At 38.7% G+C, this 19,712-nt stretch overlaps 1 protein-coding gene across 1 annotated transcript in view; it reads left to right on the top strand.

Annotated features, from left to right (window-relative positions):
- The first annotated feature begins 1,209 nt into the window (after nt 1–1,209).
- Nucleotides 1,210–19,712, top strand: part of Ddx1 (DEAD-box helicase 1) — a 29,086-nt gene continuing 10,583 nt past the window's right edge. The window contains exons 1-16 of the mRNA XM_048353400.1: nt 1,210–1,289; nt 3,935–3,986; nt 4,258–4,321; nt 4,982–5,011; nt 5,581–5,677; nt 7,428–7,475; nt 10,581–10,664; nt 10,841–10,924; nt 11,708–11,784; nt 12,673–12,745; nt 14,051–14,127; nt 14,241–14,355; nt 15,798–15,936; nt 17,399–17,459; nt 18,217–18,315; nt 19,464–19,553. Coding sequence (XP_048209357.1) covers nt 1,274–1,289; nt 3,935–3,986; nt 4,258–4,321; nt 4,982–5,011; nt 5,581–5,677; nt 7,428–7,475; nt 10,581–10,664; nt 10,841–10,924; nt 11,708–11,784; nt 12,673–12,745; nt 14,051–14,127; nt 14,241–14,355; nt 15,798–15,936; nt 17,399–17,459; nt 18,217–18,315; nt 19,464–19,553 — 1,206 coding nt within the window. The 5' untranslated portion in view covers nt 1,210–1,273. The remainder of the gene's footprint in view (nt 1,290–3,934; nt 3,987–4,257; nt 4,322–4,981; nt 5,012–5,580; nt 5,678–7,427; nt 7,476–10,580; nt 10,665–10,840; nt 10,925–11,707; nt 11,785–12,672; nt 12,746–14,050; nt 14,128–14,240; nt 14,356–15,797; nt 15,937–17,398; nt 17,460–18,216; nt 18,316–19,463; nt 19,554–19,712) is intronic.

The following is a 19,712-nucleotide window of genomic DNA, read 5'->3' as shown; positions in this document are numbered from 1 at the left end:
TGTATGTATGTATGTATGTATCGTTAGTAGAGTTTGATTCAGGTCAAATTTGTGTGTGTGTGTGTTTGCACACATGAGCACATGTATGACCTAGTGCTGGGTTTGAACTCAGGGCCTCGTGATCTTGTTCAGGTTTTACCCACAGCATCAACATCTTTTCTATTGAAATAACTTCTCTTTCTTGCTGCTTCCTTCCATCTGGTAGCTAGATCTTCAAGAATGAAGCAGCTTGCTTTAAGTGTTTGAAGAAGGAGATAGGAATAGAAGCTAGGGGGCCAATGGATGCTAACAAAAGAACAAAGCAGACAACTTGCTTTGCTTTCTATTCCCTACATTCTCTATATTCACATTATTTTTTGTATGTGAAATATTTCATATGTTATTGTGAAACAATGACTACTTAATAATAATTTTTGGTGGTGCTTTCACTACTTAGGCCAAATGTCTTCCGTGGAGCCACTATAGTTGTTTATAACTCTTTCCCAGATGATTTGAATAATTCATTATACAGTATCCATGAGTGTTTCATCTCCTTTCTTTTCTGTACTTCATATCAACAGGCTGGGCATCAAATAGTGTAATTAAGTGAGGCATTCTCAAGCCATAAGTGGTCTAGTGGTAGAGAGACCTGGGTGGTTAGCTCTTCATCATCATGAAGAACCTAGTCTCCTATGTTCTGTGTCAATAGCCTTAGTGTGAACCTTGTACCCTCCTGGATCATTGCTACCTTTCCAGGAATCATGTCAAAATTTCAGGAGGAAGAAAGTTTATTCTGGTCAAAATTGTACCTTTCCCCACAAAACCAGTCATCAAGCCCCCGTTATAGTTGGGATCAGGCACTCCTCCGTCTTGGATCTGTGGGCAATGAATTCAGTATTTTCTTTCCAGGCCAAAATGAGAGACCACGAGGTTCTGAATTTAGGCAGCTGTTTTATATAGTCTATCGATGGATACTATTGATCAAAGATATGCATTTTTAACTGAGAAAAAAATTCCCACAGGGTGATCTAAATCAATGGCAATTTAAGGACTTGTTGATAGGACCTCGGCTTCTTTTGGAAGCTAAAGCTCAGATGCTGTGTGTCTGAGCTGTGAAGTCTGAGCAGACCCAGTGTAGAGCAGCGGGTGGCGGATCTTTTCTTCCCCGGAACCATTCTCTCGGGGCCGAGTGCCAGGCCGGACCGCGAACGCCGCAGGCCCGGGGCCGGAAGCGTGCGGTGCCCGTTCCGTTAACAAGGGAGGGAGCGGGCGCCCCCGCGGAGGACCGGCGACGATGGCGGCCTTCTCCGGTGCGTGGGTGGACACTGGGGGGTGGTGTGGGCGGCTCGCTGCACGCCGGGCGGGCCCCGGGGCAGCTGGCGGGGCGGCCTGGGGTCGGCGGGAGGCCGAGGGGCGCTGCGGGCGGCGGCGTGGGGGCCCCGCGCCGCAGGCTCCGGGGCGGCCTCCTAGGAGGCCCGGCCGCGCGGCCCGCCCGGCCCCGCCCGGCCCTCCGCCTTTGCGCCGGCCCCACCGCCCGGGCGGCCGCCCGCTGGTCCTCAGGCCGCCTAGTCCGGACTCGCGGCCGAAACGAGGCGGCGGCGGCCGTCGGGCCTCCTGCGGAGCCGCCGACGTGGCGGAGCCCGCGGCCCCCCGGAGCTTCTTTCCAGCCCTCGGCCGCCTCGTCCGCGCGTGGGAATGGGGTGGATGGGGTGCGCGTATGACTTAGGGTGACATTGCCTGTCCAGTGGTTTGTTGTTTTCAAGACTCTTCCAAGAATAAAAGCCTCAAACATAAACCTTTTGATTGGTCGTTAAACACCACTGGGCCGGTTTATGGTTAAACCTTGGAGCTACAGGGAAAGCATGTGCCCTCGAGTACACGTTGGCTCAGAGTCAGTTTTTAAATGAGTTGTGAACCTATTAGGGCTGGGTGGTACTCTCATGCCCAAAGAGATTTGATGGAGGTTAATCCAATCCAGATGTCGGCCGTCGTTTTCCCCTCCCTTGGTCATGTTCCTGTGTGCACCTACTTTTACAAAGATCCAGTTAGCCTTAAATGTATGAAATACGAGCTGGGTGCCAGTGTGGCTCACGCCTGTAATCCTGGCTACTCAGGAGGCTGAGATCTGAGGATCAAGGTTGGAAGCCAATTCTGGCAGGAAAGTCTGAAACTCTCATTAACCGGCCAAAAGCCAGAAATGGAGTGCCAGCGTTGAGTGAAGAGAACTAAGGGACCTCACCCAGGCCCTGAGTTCAAGCCCTATGACTGGCACAAATATATAGAGATAGTGGTGTTACATATTATAAATGTGATTGGTTTACGCGACAAGAAATACATGAATTTAGTCATACTTTTTTTTTGTTTTTGATTTGTTAAAATTATTTATGATGTTAATAATGTGTTTTTCAGTTTTCTGTAGTAAGAATATTAAGAATTCATACTCTCCACTCATATTAGAGCAATTGTGACTGCTGAGTCTCTTTAAGAGCCCTGAGGAAATGTACACAAAGTGGTTGCTGTTTTTCTTTTCCCAGCTCTGCAAAGACATTATTACACCTAAGATTTTTAGGGTAGTTCTAGGCTGCAATTTTGTAGGTACACATCTTTGGGAGTCATACAACAATTTCAGGAATGTTGGGATAAAGGACTGGAAGAAAAGCTGGCTACCAGTGACTCATTCCTGTATTGCTAGCTACTTAGGAGACTAAGATCTGAGGATCATTGTTAAAGCCAGCCTGGCAAAGTCCATGAAACTCTGATCTCTAAATAACCAACAAAAAGCTGAAAGTAGAGATGTGACTTAAGTTGTAGAGTGGACTTGAATGAGAAAACTAAGGGAGAATGCTCAGACCCTGAGTTGAAGCACCAGTATACACACCATAAAAGGACTGGAAGAGTATGTGATATAATAAGATAAAGATAGAAAGAATCGAAGAACATGAATAGTCCTTTTTTCCTCTTAACCCTTAGAAGAGATGATTTCAAAGGAAACCTGCACAGCACATGACCAGAGTGGGACATGAAATGACTTGGAATTTGCTGAAAGGAACCTGTGGCTGCTGCTTGTACGCAAACAGTTTTTGCAACAGCTTCAGCTTAAAACATTCTAAAATATTACTATACTCTAGTTGGGGTAATTCATAGATCTCCCTGGCTATACGTTTAGTGCTTGATTATTACACAGATTTTCCTTAGGGAGATTGATCTACAAATGTAGACTAAAGATAAGGATCATGTCTCATCTTGAAGGACATTTTAATCTAATTAACTACTTGAAGTATAGATACCCTCTGTTTTATTTGAGGAACGATACAATAACAAAGTCTATTTAGGAATAACCCATTCTGCCCATTTAAGACTATCCTTAATGTAGGGTTATTTAAATACATGGACATTTAAGAGTTGAACTTTGACATCTCTTAATTGCTCAGGTTTTCACTACTAGCTCCTTCATTTAACCAGAATTGTGATTATGGCTGCCAGTTTTCTCAGATTCTTGAGGATGTGATTGTCAAGATACATAAATGCCACATAATCCCTAAAAGAAAGAACAGAGATTCTGGCTGGCACCCTAATTCCTTCAGGCTTTTTAGTGGCCCAGTAGATAGTTGGTAAACAACCACTGATGGTTTCTGTGTGTTTAGATACAACTATATACCAGGCAGATTGCATTATTCTCTAATCTTTCTGGAGCCCTATAAGATAGGTCTTATAAGTCCCCTAATGTGGGGAAAACAAATTTATGGACTTGGCTAAGGTCACTTGGGAGGAATTGAGAGCTTAGAGACAAGGCTCTTTCCCAAACTTAATAGTGTCACAGCAGTGCCAGACAGGGTAGGTCCAATAGAAAAGCCATCCTTCAGCTTCCCCCGGTTCTGTGAAAGTCATCTTAAGAGTAGTATGGTTTATGGTCAGCTTAATATACATGTGTTGTAAAATCCCTTTTTATTTTCAGAGATGGGTGTTATGCCTGAGATTGCTCAAGCAGTAGAAGAGATGGACTGGCTGTAAGTACACAGAACTTAAATGTTACTTTATAACTTGAACAGTGCTTTCTTTTATCAGAGATTCTTTTTAGTCTAGTGGGATGAATGAAATTCAGTTCTTCTGGTGATTCTTTAGATGACAAAGTGCTTTCTTTGAATTTTCATTTCTAGCCAGAAAAACACTGGTGTATTTTCCAAATGCTGATCTCTTTTAGGTTTATAATATAATGACTTAATCAGCTTAAGTGACTTTCTTTTTTTGACTAAAATTCTCTCAATGCAATTCTTTCAGTCTCCCAACTGATATCCAGGCTGAATCTATCCCACTGATCTTAGGAGGAGGTGACGTGCTGATGGTATGTTTGTATTCACTGAGGTGGGCGATGGGACTGTGTGTATGGTCCACTTTAACAAGACCTGTACAATTAAAAATAGTATTTTTACTAAATTAATTTTCAAATTAACCAGCATTTATGAGATAGTGAATAGGAGAATGCAGGATATAACCCTGGAACAGTAAAATAAGTATGTCTGAGTAGGAGAGTGTAACTTTTGATAAGATGGTAAGCAATTAGATTGCTTCATATTTTGGAGGGGGTCTTTCTCAAATCTTTAATTAGAGTTTGGGAACTTGTTTGTAGTGAGGGTGTGCAGTAGATGTGCTGTATGACTAGAATTGTATTTTTATGAAGGTTAATTTGGTAGCAGATAGTAGGTCTGTGAGTTAGATACTATTTGGATAGATACTGGTTGACTGGATATTGTTTGTATACTCTGAGAATTAAATTATGACTGACAGAAAAAGGGATCATAAAGGGTTTGAGAGAAGTAACCTGATTGGCAAGGGTCAAAGGTGACTGAGGATGTCTGGATAATCTTGAGGCACTGTGAAAATAAAGGTAGCTACTAGTCAGATGTCACTTTTTTTTTTTTTTTTTACAGATTTGCTATCTTAAATTGATTATTTATAACTTGATAATTTATAAACTCTAAAATCAATTTTCCTCCTCATTCAGGCTGCAGAAACAGGAAGTGGAAAAACTGGTGTAAGTAATACATTTAAATTTGGTTAAGAGCTGAATTTTAAAGTGTTTTCAACACTGTCTTTTATTTTTGATTATTTAGTAAAACAGTCACCTCCAAATGGAAGCAATTGATGGCTTACCATTGAGTGACACACACACATATTCTTGTGGCTAGCAAATTGTAAAGCTCTACAAAAGAACATAACTAAGAATATAATTATAAATAGGTCCTAGAGGAGAGTTACAGTATCTTTAGTGTTTATACTCACTTCAGAATGTCAGTGGATTGGTTCTTTTTATAAAAAGATCACAGACTGTTAATCTACTGTAGTTTATACAAAGAAACCATTTATCACACTGGATAATACTTTTTCTCTTTAGATTCATTCTGCAGGTCCTCATTTCTTAGGTTTTAGTACCTCAGCTGGCTTATATTTCCTCTTTCTGTCAACTCTTGGTTATCTTAGTGATGTTTTGGGTTTTGGCAAATGCAATTGGGAGCAACAATCTGAAATACAGTTATGTAATATGATTACATGAGTTCATTTGTCATTAATCTCTGAATACTAATATAGAGAACTCTTTGATAGGCTTTCAGTATTCCAGTTATTCAGATAGTTTATGAAACTCTGAAAGACCAACAAGAAGGCAAAAAAGGAAAAACAACAATTAAAACTGGTGCTTCGGGTAAGTTTTACATGTTGATATTTCCTTTTGTATAAATGAGTTATTCTCTTTAGGGCATTTAGAAACGTGATGTTTAAGTGGGGTTGTCTATTGGAAACGAAATATGTGAAATGCTATTTAAAGCCCACAATACAGGTAGTGCTGCTATTGAGAAAATACAGGCATTTTGGAAAATACATTTATCTTTGCATTTTTGTTAACACAACTTTTTATGCATAATACTAAAGATGGCCTATTTTACAAAGGAAGTATTAGAGAAGGATTTTGTAAATAATTTATGTAGTAAAAAGTCTTGATGGTGGTAAACACTACTACACACCAGGAAAAGAGGCAAGCCTTTTTCTTTAAGATGGGAATTAAGGTGTAGAGTCTAGGAAGTTAAAGTGTAAAATTTGAAATTACTGTTTTATTTTTAGCCCTGTTTATACAGAGGTTGGTATTTCATTAGATTTCTCATCTTGTCAATACCATGATCGTCCCTTCATTTCCTCATCTTTAAACTAGGTTTTGTTCCATGTTTCCTGAAATTTATTTTATTCTTTAATCTTTTTAGGTTTTAACTAAAATTGTTCAGTATTTTGGCATTACTCTTTTCATGACACAAAATAGGATTGTGACTTGGCATGTCAACATTTTCTTTTCAGTTTGAAAGAGTGTCATAGTTCATGGGATTTGTGAATGAATTCTGAGATAATAGTATTAGGTTCAATTATGAATGGTTTCACAAATTGTAACTACGTATGGCATCATCATGAGAGACACGGGAGGATACCTAGAAGGTGATGGTCCTGTGAGATATTGATTTAAAAGGAGAGGATGATTGTGATACCACTGGACAGAGCTGGAGAAAGTAATTGTTGTAGGCAGCAGGACCAGAACCAGATGGAAATAATGTAGTCTTCTTACGTACTTGCTAAAGTCCAGATTAAGCCAGCAATGGAAGGGAGATCCTCAGGAAAAACATTTTTCTGTTGTTCAAAGTGTTCAAGCTGAAAATGGATGTCTGTTGATCAGAAGTGATCCGAAAAGGATTTCTGATTCAGTCAGGAAGTTGTGTCAGAAAACATTTTGGGTTCTCTTGAGCTCTTTCAATTGTTTTATTATCCATAAGCTATTAAGGTATATTAGAAAAGGAAAACACCAATCTTTATGCAAAGAGAGGAAAAAAGAAATGTGTAATTTTTTAATGTAGAAGTGAATTAAAATAAATTACTGTTGCCAGTTATTTCCCAGTGATTAAAGTCAGCTGCCTTACTTACCTAAACTTCTTTTTTTTTTTTTTGCCAGTCGTGGGGCTTGGACTCAGGGCCTGAGCACTGTAGGCTAGCACTCTGCCACTTGACCCACAGCGCCACTTCTGGCCGTTTTCTGTATATGTGGTGCTGGGGAATCGAACCCAGGGCTTCATGTATGGGAGGCAAGCACTCTTGCCACTAGGCCATATCCTCAGCCCCATCCTAAACTTCATTTTATTAGTGATCTAGAAGTGTAGGCAAAGATCATTGTCCTCTAATGCCAGGGGCCCAGAAGCAGTAGAGGAAAGTGAGTTGTCATCCTTGTAGGCCAGTGACTAGTACCTCTGACAGCTCTAGACTCGCCTTTAGTGAAAACAGCTCTAGTTTCATTTTATATTCCAAATATTATATAAAGCCTTATTAATCTAGAAGAATTAAGGCATCAGAAAATTTTGTAGAGTATTTTAATTTCATGTTTCTATGTAACTTTTTTTTTTAAATCTTAATTTGTTTAGTGCTCAACAAATGGCAGATGAACCCATATGATAGAGGGTCTGCTTTTGGTAAGTATTTGGATTTTACTCACTCATTTGTAATTCAGAAACTTTTTTTCTTGAAAAATAGGTACAAATAGGTACCAAGAAAATTATGGGAAAATATGGCATTTAAAAAAATTATCAAATGTTAGAATACAGCCACTGTAGTTCAACAGTACAGTGCAGAAATAGGAAGAGATAGAGGAAAATAATGGGGATAAATTCCAGGGTACATAAGAAATGAATATGTAGGAAAAAATAGTATTTCGGTGGAGAAAAGGAATAATTTATTCAGGAAAAGTGCTGGCACAATTGATGATCCATCTGGAGCAATATAAAATTGACTTCTAGCCCATCATAATTAGAAATAAATTTCATAGGAATTTAAGATTTAAACTATCTGTATGTGTGTCAGTGCACGTGCATGCATGTGTAAGTATATAAAAATTTAAGTATAGAAAATCACTTGTACAATTTAGTGAGAGACAAACTTTCCTGAACCAAATCGGAAGCTCAGACATTGTGAAAGGAAAGATAGGTTTATTTGTTGTGTTTCGTTTTATAATTATTAACATTAAATGTCCAAATTAATGGTTTTTAACTGTGATATTTCCAGAGGTTATGTATCAGTTGTATCACTCCCTTTATTCTTCTTTTAACCTTCCCCTCTCTTCCAGGCATGTTTGGGATTTGGGCTGAATTTTCGTTTTGTTTTGAGATAGTCTCAGGTTGTCCTTGAGTTTATAATCCTGTGCCTCAGCCTCCCAAGTGCTGGGGTATAGACATATGCCACTACAGCTAGCCGGTAAAGGTATATTTGTATAAAATTAATTTAAATCTAGCAAAGGTAGCATTAAAACGTTTAGTTTTCCTTTTTTGGTGGCACTTAGGTTTGTACTTGGGCTTGCACTTACTCAGCAGGAGCTCTGCCTACTTGAGCCATGCCTCTAGTCCTTTCTACTTTTTTATTTTTTGATGGGGTCTTTTTGCTTAGGCTAGCCTGGACTGAAATTCTGTTTTCTTCTTTCCACGTAGCTGGGATGACAGGTCCATGCCACAGAGTTGAGCTTTTTATTGGTTGATTTAGGGTTCTTGTGAACTTTTTATCCAGGCTGACCTCAGACAACATTTCTTCTGTTCTCAATCTCTTGGGTAACTAATATTGCAGACATGGGCCATTGTGCTCTGAAGGGTTCTTTATGTAAACAGCAGATAATGTTCTAGTAAGAAAGAAACAAACAGTAAAGAAAATAGGTAAAGATATTACTAGGCAGTTGAGAGAGAAGAAATTAATGGTTGCTAAACATGCAAGGATCATACTCACAGGTAGTAGGGAAATGGAAATTAAAGTGAGCACGATGCCAGAGGCTTACGCCTGTAATCCCAGCTACTTAGGAGGCTGAGATCTGAGGACTGTGTTCAAAGTCAGTCTTGCAGATAAACTCATGAGACTCTTATCTCTAATCAGCTAAAAGCCAAAAGTGGAGCTGTCGCTCATGTGATAGAGTGCCAGCATAAACAATACATAAATAGCCATAAAAACAGTTAAAATGAGAGCATTAATAAAAGAGGTGACTAAGATCAAGATGCATTGGCCACTAATGGTCATGTTAAATTGTATCTTGTACAACCATTGTGAATAATTTAAAATATAATAATCCTAAATAGTTTAAAAAGAAATTAAAGTTGTTTCTCTACATCCGATTAGAACAAATTCAATGTGTGCCCTACTTAGAATTTTCTTGAAAACAGTTTGTCCTTATTAAAACCTTAAAAATGCATTACTGTAGAATCTAGCTCATTAGAACAAAAACAGCAGTAGACAAAGTTACATGTAGAAGGCTTTTTATTGCACCACACTTGTAATGAAGAAATCAGTGAACAAATAAGTTTTATTGGTTGGAGGGTGATTTAACTAACATTAGAAATATTGTGTAACCATCATGAAGAATGAGTAAGAACTGGAGTTGTGGAATCTTCACCAGGTTAGGTGTTAATGAATGAGAAAAGCATCTATGTGAATGTAAAGTCAGCCCTACTTCCTCTAATAGCCCCAAACAAAATCCTCTATTCTCTACCACAGGATATCTAATTTACATAAAAGCTTGGTTTGTATATATGCAGGAAGACTTTTGAATATAAGAATTTTAAGGATTTGTCTTTGCTAGTGAACTGTTTTAAAAGTCTTTAAGTTTTATCTAAGTAATTTCCACAAGCCCATGCTATTGTTTTTGATACTTGAATGACTTCATCTTTAAAAAGTGAAGATGTGTGAAGAGGTGGTATTTTGAAGGGTTTGTATCCAGGTGCTGAATGTGAGTTGCAGACATGAACCAGGGTGGTGGTTAGGCTTATTTCCATTACAGATATCACAATGACTGACTGGTTTATTATATAGAATCTCACCTTCTAGAGCACACTATTAGCCAGTAATAGATACATGTTTGTTTATATGCTTTCTCCTACTTTGCCATTTTGATTTCTAGATCTGTGAATTGAAACAAACCAAAATAGTTCCTTTACCTTTTAGTATAAAGTCACAATGGGCAACAGTGATGAACAGGTACTGTGTTGTCCTTCGTGCCAGTTTCTTTGAATGAGAGAATGGCTGTCTAAACAAATTGATGGTGGGGCAGCTACTAGTAGTCCAAGTCAAGTTAGGAGCTGTGTTGGTTCTTCTTGGATTTGATGCTGTAAAAACCTATCTTTGCTAACAGATACAGAACTTTTGAGTGTGTGTGTTCCTGTCCTGTGCTTGAACTCAGGGCTTGGGCACGGTTTCTGAGTTTTTGTGCTCAAGGCTAGTGCTCTACCACTTGAGCCACAGCTCCACTTCCAGCTTTTGGGGTAGTTAATTGGAGATAAAAGTCTCATGGACTTTCCTGCCTAGGCTTGCTTTGAACTGCGATCTTCAGCTGTCTCCTGAATAGCTAGGAGCTGTCGACATTTTTAAGGACACTTGGAATGAATAAGGGTAATGATTTTTAGGGAAAGTAGTGTTGTTACTCAGAAATCAGCAAGTCTCAAATTTTAGAACATTGTAATAGGATTTGTTTTCAGACTGTATTTATTTCAGAGTGTGTGACTTAAAACTTGTGCTGACATGATTTGTGTGCTTTTTCTCAAATCTAGCAATTGGATCAGATGGTCTTTGTTGTCAAAGCAGAGAAGTAAAGGAATGGCATGGGTGCAGAGCTACCAAAGGATTAATGAAAGGTATCGGCGCTACACTTACATAAACTTTTGAGACTATCTGTGTATGTACTTACCTTAAGTAGCTAGAATACCTACGTTCATTATTTGGTACATACAAATGATAATTCAGAAGCTGCATGATAAATGAATCATATGTATAAAATATGTAAAACTCAAAAAGTGTTTTGCGCTTGTAGGGAAACACTACTATGAGGTGTCCTGTCATGACCAAGGGCTGTGCAGAGTTGGGTGGTCCACTATGCAAGCCTCTTTAGACCTAGGTAAGTGTTTTTGAAGCAGAGTTGGGTGGTCTGCCATGCAAGCCTCTTTAGACCTAGGTAAGTGTTTTTGAAGTAACTGAGTTGATTTATAACTGTGGAATGTTAATATTTTATTATTTTGGAAGATACAGACTATGTTTTAGAGACAGAGAAATAATATTTATTAGTACTTTTTCCCTGTCCCAAGAAAGATTAAAAGTAACTTACTTAAAACACAAAGATGTATTTTAAGAGTATGAAAGTGGGGAGGATAAAGTTTAAGAATGTGAAGTCAGGGTAAGTAAGGTGGTGTGCATAATTAGACACTGTATCTTAAGATGTGTTAGAGCATTGTGATTTTCCATCCCGATTTCTTAGTGCCTACAGCAAAGAGGGAGGCTGGTAGTACTAGTCCATGGGGTTGCTGGTCTCCCCATGCTAAAAAGGCTCTGGACGTTTCAGAATTTAGAAACTTACCTATGTTTTCTTTTTTCTTTTTCTTTTTTTTGGCCAGTCCTGGGCCTTGGACTCAGGGCCTGAGCACTGTCCCTGGCCTCTTTTTGCTCAAGGCTAGCACTCTGCCACTTGAGCCACAGCGCCCCTTCTGGCCTTTTTTTGTATATGTGGTGCTGGGGAATCGAACCCAGGGCCTCATGTATACTAGGCAAGCTCTCTTGCCAGTAGGCCATATCCCCAGCCCCGTTACCTATGTTTTCTTGAAGTAGAGGAAAAAATCGCTTCTTTTCCATGGCTTGTAAGTTTTTAACGTATGCCTAATACAAAATTGAACTCTCTTAAATCTAGGTACTGACAAATTTGGATTCGGATTTGGTGGGACAGGAAAGAAATCCCATAATAAACAATTTGATAATTATGGAGAGGTAAGCCATGATGTTAACTGATTTAAACAGCATTACTAAGTTTTCTCACATACTTGGTCACTTACAACCTGAGTGAGGTTATAGAAATGATTCTCAAAAAAGTGAATTTTCTGTATGTTTTTCTTAAAGTTATTAGACTGTTCTAAAGTTGAACTTCAGAAAGAAGTATTAGGGAAGAATATAAATACATAGGAGTTACTGTATTTCTTTCATGCTACCTATTTGCCATTCCAAAAGTAACATTTTCTACTGTATTGTCTTTCTTTATATCCATTTGATTTTGGCTCTTGTATGTACATTATTCTCCTTAGTTTGGTCATGTTGACTGTGTAATTAGTTCTTCAGGTCAACCCTATACCATGGTAATCCTCAAAATCCTGTCAGATGCACCTGCTGTTACATATAGTGTTGCATGCTCTCTTAGAATTTTTTTTGTGCCAGTCCTGGGGCTTGAACTCAGGGCCTGAGCACTGTTCCCTGGCTTCTTTTTGCTCAAGGCTAGCACTCTACCACTTGAGCCACAGTACCACCTCTGGCTTTTTCTATATATGTGGTGCTGAGGAATCGAACCCAGGGCTTCATGTAAGTGAGGCAAGCACTCTACCACTGGGCCATATTCCTAGCCTCCTTAGAATTTTTTGACACCTATGTTACCAGTTAAGAAAATTTATTTTGAGAGGTTGGATGCTCAGTAGGTAGAGTACTAGCCAATAAGTGAAAGCATCAGTGCAGAGTTCAAGTCCTGGTCTTGGACCTTAAAAAAGAAAAGAAAAGAAAATTTGTTTTGAAATAATAGCCCCTGCTTTTATTCTTGATAATATATTTGAACATTGACTTCATTTGAGATTCTGCTTCCTGTTAAAAATGCTTTACTTCTTGGGTTTCTAGGAATTCACTATGCATGATACCATTGGATGCTATCTAGATATAGATAAAGGACAAGTCAAGTTTTCCAAAAATGGTAAGCTCTGTGTGAACCCTGTCAGGTAAATGATATTGAGTATTTGTGATTTTTTTTTTTTTTTTTGGCCAGTCCTGGGCCTTGGACTCAGGGCCTGAGCACTGTCCCTGGCTTCTTCCCCCTCAAGGCTAGCACTCCGCCACTTGAGCCACAGCACCGCTTCTGGCCGTTTTCTGTATATGTGGTGCTGGGGAATCGAACCTAGGGCCTCATGTATCCGAGGCAGGCACTCTTGCCACTAGGCTATATCCCCAGCCCCAGTATTTGTGATTTTTAAAGGTCTCCTCACCCCTTCTCCCACTTGCCTTTCATTTGAACATATGTTTATTGAGTATTTGCTTTGTGCTGCTACATATTCTGATAAGTGCTAAAGGCAGGAAAGAGGATGGAATGTGTAGGAAGAATTTCTCTGTAAGGCTCTCATTACCGATGGGGAATGGCGGATGTGCAAATCCCATGTTAGGTGGGGGCAAGTTTGTGAAAGAGGGTGTACGGCAAGAGCAGTCTGGGAATGTGTGTTTTCTGATAAGAAGGTCAGAAAAGGCTTTCCTGATGAAACTGAATAGAAGTAAGAATTGGGTGTTGGGCTGTGTGGATATCTTGGAAGAGCTATTCAGGCAGAGGGAACGTATTTCAGGGAAGTATGAGAGTCTGGAGGTAGAAGTATATTTGAGGTTCCTGAGTCCCAGTGAGGAGGCCCAGGTGTCTGAATTCACTGACTCAGAAACTATCTGAGGTCTGAATTCCTTTGGCTACCAGTGGACTACCCAGTAGAAGAGGATGAGCAGAACCAAGAACACATAAGGTCCTGTGATCTAGGTGAAGAAAGCATCTCCAGGAGGAGGAGCAAGCGGTTTGTGTCCAGCACTGCTGATGGGTCTGATCTAGAAACCTGGGGAGTGGGAATTAACTGCTGGCTTTGGCAGGTGGGCACCACCAGCATGCCTGTGATTGTTTGGGTGACAAGTGAAGATTGCTGATTGAGTCAGATCAATAGGGTGGGGTGAAAGGAAGTGAACATAATAAAAATGGAAAGAGAAGGCAAGTGGGAAGTAAGTGAAAGGAAAAAGGCTCAGGAAGGCTCTTGGTGTCTTATGTGGGGGTGTGTTTGCTCTGCAGTGTGCAGGGCAGTGACCTTGAGGGGGCAGTTTGAAGAGTAAAGTAAAAAAGTGAAAGCCGGGCCCTCAGTATTATCCATGGGTCCAGGGGAAAGCATGAATGCAGGTAGGTTGGCAGGTTGTTGGTGAGTGTGTGGAAGCCCTTCTCTGTTGTTTCAGTTTCTCTGCTTTTGTTTGTTCCTTTAAGGAAAAGATCTTGGTCTGGCATTTGAAGTCCCAGCACATATGAAAAATCAAGCTCTCTTTCCCGCCTGTGTTTTGAAGGTAATTAAGATTCTAGTTAGGAATGCATATATGTTCACTAGCTGCATTGGCGTTACCTTCTGTGGAGCAGTTTGCTCCTAGGTTAACCGTTTTTCTCCTTTATTCATTGCTAGAATGCTGAACTAAAATTCAACTTTGGGGAAGAAGAATTTAAGTTTCCACCTAAGGATGGCTTTGTTGCTCTTTCCAAGGCACCAGATAGTTATGTTGTCAAGTCACAGCACACAGGTACTGTACCTAAGAGGATATGAGTTTCTGTACTGGGAAGTTAAAGAACATGCCAGTAAATAGGTCTTGTCAGAGATCAGTTTATCTCCCTTTCTGACATAGTTACACATCTTTATTTAACACATCAAACTTGTCACTGAACCATGAAGTCCAGTTTCAGAGCTTAATTCTGAATTCTGTTTGGTCTCAGTTTAGCCATTTAGAGCATCTCAGCCTTACTGGTAATGGTATCTGATATATGTGCACCAGCTCTTGTAAGCATGTTGAGTGCTTTAGGACAGCTCTATGTACAGATGATGAGCCTGAGGAATAGGAAATGGAAGTAACCAAGGTCACAGAAAAAATAAGTGGTAGAACTGAAGGTAAATTTAGGAGGCCTGATGTGAAAGTTTATACCTCCACCTTTGGATTTCCTGGTATACTTCATCTATTTAAAGTAAACTGGCTTGTTTACCACAAGCAAATGGGGTCATTCTTATAGATATAGCAATCAGTTACATTTATTGCAAAAGTAGGCTTAATTTAAAGAAATAATAGGTTGTTGTAGGAATTTTGGCTTTAATTTGCTTGACTGTCTTCTATACTTATTTTCCCACCTTACCGGGAATTGAACTCAGAATCTCAAACATGTTAGGAAAGTGCCCTACCACTAGAGTTGCACTCTTAGCAGCTCCTGTACTTTTTGACATTTGTTATTTAAAACTTTGATATAGTCAAGATCATGTTTTACAGACAGTGGGACTTTTATTTTTATTATCAAACTGAATTACAGAGAGGTTACAGTTTCATACGTTAGGCATTTGATACATTTCTTGTACTGTTTGTTACCTTGTCCCTCATTCCCCCCTCCCCCTTTCCCTCCCCACCCCCATGAGTTGTTCAATTCATTTACACCAAACAGTTTTGCAAGTATTGCTTTTGTAGTTGTTTGTCTTTTTTTACCCTGTGTCTCTCGATTTTGGTATTCCCTTTCAATTTCCTACTTCTAATACCAGTATACCCGGTTTCCAATGTACTCAGATAAGATACAGAGAAAGTGTAGGTACAACCACAGGAAGGTGATACAAGAGGATCATCAATAATAGAGGCTACAATTACATATGGCACGCTGAAAGTAGTTACAACAATCGTTTCCATAACATGGAGTTCATTTCACTTAGTATTATCTTATGTGTTCATAAGGGTATAGCTATTGGGCTCCTGTGATCCTCTGCTGTGACTTGCCTAAACCTGTGCTAATTATTCCCTATAAGGGAGACCATAGAGTCCATGTTTCTTTGGGTCTGGCTCACTTGACTTTTTCCAGGTCCTTTCATTTCCTTACAAATGGGGCAATGTCATTATTTCTGATAGAGGCATAAAATTCCATTGTGTATATGTAGACAGTGGTACTTTTGGGTGTGAATTAAATGTATTGTAATCTTTTTTTTTATTCTCCTAAGGTAATGCACAAGTGACACAAACCAAATTTCTTCCCAATGCTCCCAAAGCTCTCATTGTCGAACCCTCCAGGGAATTAGCTGAACAAACTTTGAATAATGTCAAACAGTTTAAGAAATATATCGATAATCCTAAGTTAAGGTAAGTCCTTCTTTATGCTCAGATGCCTTTTTGTCATTAGGTTTTAAGTGTTTTAGAAGAAAAGTACAAAAGAAAAAAATGTTTAGTGTATACATAATACACATGTGCCAGTATATAAATATAGTTAACTTTTTATATAGTATCAATATTTCCCTTATAAAATTTACTTCCTTGGTAAGTGGTATTTTTGTTATTTTTAGACAAAACCAAATTTGTGATTTTTTTGCTGTCTTACAGAAAAAGTCATGTTTGGGGGGGGTGGTAGGTGAATGAAGAGAGGAAAGGAGAAGGAAAATGCAGTTCTAAAATTTGATCAAGATGCATTTTACTTGTAAACTATTATGTTTCATTGTAACGCCTTTGTACAACTACTTAAAGATAATTTTAAAAACTCTTGGTTAGTCAAACGAAACTTTTTTTTTTTTTTTTTTTTTGGCCAGTCTTAGGCCGTGAACTCAGGGCCTGAGCACTGTCCCTGGCTTCTCTTTTGCTCAGGCTAGCACTCTGCCACTTGAGCCACAGCGCCACTTGTGGCCATTTTCTGTATATGTGGTGCTGAGGAATCGAACCCAGGGCCTCATGTATACGAGGCAAGCACTCTTGCCACTAGGCCATATCCCCAGTCCCCAGCACCATTTGTTGAAATGAGAAAAATTCAAACATCAATGATTACTTGGAAATTAAATCTTCTTTTATTTTTATCTTCAGTTCCTGGTGTCCTTTCTTTTTTTTTTTTTTTTTTGGCCAGTCGTGGGCCTTGGACTCAGGGCCTGAGCACTGTCCCTGGCTTCTTCCCGCTCAAGGCTAGCACTCTGCCACTTAAGCCACAGCGCCGCTTCTGGCAGTTTTCTGTATATGTGGTGCTGGGGAATCGAACCTAGGGCCTCGTGTATCCGAGGCAGGCACTCTTGCCACTAGGCTATATCCCCAGCCCCTGGTGTCCTTTCTTGAAGGCAACCATTTAGGCAGACTTTATTCTTTTAGATTTTTATTTTTTTTTGGCCGGTCCTGGGGCTTGAACTCAGGGCCTGAGCACTGTCCCTGGCTTCTTTTTGCTCAAGGCTAGCACTCTACCACTTGAGCCACAGCGCCACTTCTGGTCTTTTCTATATATGTGGAGCTGAGGAATCGAACCTAGGGCTTCATGTATATGAGGCAAGCACTCTTGCCACTAGGCCATATTCCCAGCCCTACATATATCTTTTGAAAGATAGATTGAAACTTGGCTTTAGAAGAGCTGAATTATCCTATTATAGAAGGATATGTACTTAAACAATCATTTTGTACACTCTTAAGTGTTGTCTACATTTTCTCTAATTACTGCATGTCAGCTTGTAACTCACTTTCTTTCTGACCTTGGAAGTTTTTACTGTATTGTAAGTTATTTCCCAGAATAGATAAGATCTAGCAGTATAAAAACAGACTAATTATCTTTCTGCATTGTCCTTTTGACTTATTTCAGGGAGCTTCTGATAATTGGAGGTGTTGCGGCACGAGATCAACTCTCTGTTTTAGATAATGGGGTAAGTTGTACCTTTAATTTTTTTTTAAAAGGAGGAATAAAGGGATTAAGAGAGCTATAGAAGGAATGTGTTTAACTAAAGTATATGTATGTATATATGTAAAATCTGAAACCTTTCTTTGTATAATTTATGCTAATTACAATTAAAATAATAATTAAAAATAGGAATAACAGTTGTACTTACCAAGGTGGTCACTGGAAATGAAACTTGTAAGATGTTTAACACAGTGTCTATTCCTTAGAAGTGAACACTTGACAAATTTTTATTTTTCTCCTATATTGTTAATTATAATAAAATTTATTGAGCCCCCTGTATACTGGGTGTTCAGGAACATTATCTTCTCTCTTAATTATATTAAACTACCTTCAAACCAAAGGTACTCTCCAGCTAAAACTGAGAAAAATGATATTAGAATATACTTAAAAAGTTGTGGTCACACAGTTGAATAATGTAAGACTGGGATTTCAGTCCTGGTTTACTTTCAAATTCATGCCGATTTATCTTGACTTCCTTGGAAAAAAATTTTACACATTAGACTATATATATATTATAGTTAAGATTGTCCAGAATGACTTGCCAAAGCCTTCACATTTATATAAAGCCAAACTGAGGTTTAATATATGGAAATATCTATAACTTCTGTGGAAATTTAACATTGACTATAATACTTCAATATGCATGTTTTTATTTTTAGTAGAATATTTTTGGTTCTATTCTAGTTCTTCTATTTTCACTAGGTGCTTTTGCTATGTTTCAGGTGGATATTGTTGTAGGTACTCCAGGGAGACTAGATGATTTGGTGTCAACTGGAAAACTGAACTTATCTCAAGTCAGATTCCTGGTCCTGGATGAAGCTGTATGTTCAAATAGAGTCATGCTTTAAAAAAAAAAATGTGTTTACATTTTTGGAGATAAATATATAAAATGAAGAACAAAATACAATTCAGTTGTCTTTCTACCACCTACTAACTATTGCTACTTGTTTGCTGTATTTTCATCCACTCTTTATATTGATATACATACAGTTGATCCTATTTGTAAGTTTCATAGCCACAAGTTCAACCAACTTGAATCAAAAATATTTGATTTAGCTATTTTTTGCACTGTCTACATCTCATTATCTATGCAGAATATTGAAACAATTTAAAGAATATGAGTGTACATCAAATATCACACCATTTTATGAAAGGGACTTGGTATCCCACAGCAGTCCGGAATTCATCACCTGTGGACTGGGAGGTGATGTTTACTTTTGTTTGTTTTTTGCCATTCCTGGGGCTTGAACTCAGCCTGAGCACTGTCCCTGGCTTCTTTTTGCTCAAGTCCAGTACTCAACCACTTGAGCCACAGTGCAGCGTCTGGCTTTTTCTACATATGTGGTGCTGAGGAATCAAACCCAGGGCTTCATGTATACAAGGCGAGCACTTTACCACTAGGTCATATTCCCAGCCCCTGAAGTTAAGCTTTGAATCGAGGAAGATCTTTTTTTTTTCTTGTAAAGTACAAATATTACATGTCATTATTTGTTAATCATTCTTGAAGGCTGTTTATTGATCGTACTTCATGAGTTTTTTTTTAACTCTAAATGTATAAATTATTTTTACACATTAGGAATTCTTTACGTCACAGTTGGAAAAGGTGGATGGATGGTCTGGAAGGCTTCAATATGTTCAACTCTTGAGATATTCGTTCAAATCACTTTCAAGATGAACTAACACAGCACTGAGACGTTATTTTTATACTAAACTCATAGTCTTAAGGATATATGTTAAAGTTGCGTTCTTTCTGGAATATTAGAGTATGATTTGAGATTGATAATTGTAGCTTTTCATATTTTAGTCATAAAGAACTGAGGTTGAATTTATTACTTATCTTTTAATATCCAATAGAAAATACTCATTTTGAAAATAGAGATAATGAGTGGATTAGTGTCCTTAGCATGATTCTAAATTTGACTTAGAAAGGTTTTGATACTGATTGAACACCTGTGTTTTCTTCCTGCAGGATGGGCTTCTTTCTCAAGGTTACTCTGATTTTATAAATAGGATGCACAGTCAGATTCCTCAGATTACCTCTGATGGAAAGCGACTTCAGGTATCAAATGATTAATGCAACTTGATATATGTAGCCACTTTTTATATATTAATTCAGGGTTAAAGTATTTTGCTTCAGTATCTTAGATGTTACAGAAGACTAAGTACAAAATCCTCAGCTGTTCTTTCCTGTAGAACATCTGTGATTCACATATTTGTA

Source organism: Perognathus longimembris, chromosome 8 (genome assembly GCF_023159225.1).
Source record: "Perognathus longimembris pacificus isolate PPM17 chromosome 8, ASM2315922v1, whole genome shotgun sequence".
NCBI lineage: Eukaryota > Metazoa > Chordata > Mammalia > Rodentia > Heteromyidae > Perognathus > Perognathus longimembris.
This window is presented reverse-complemented; position numbering and strand designations above follow the sequence as displayed.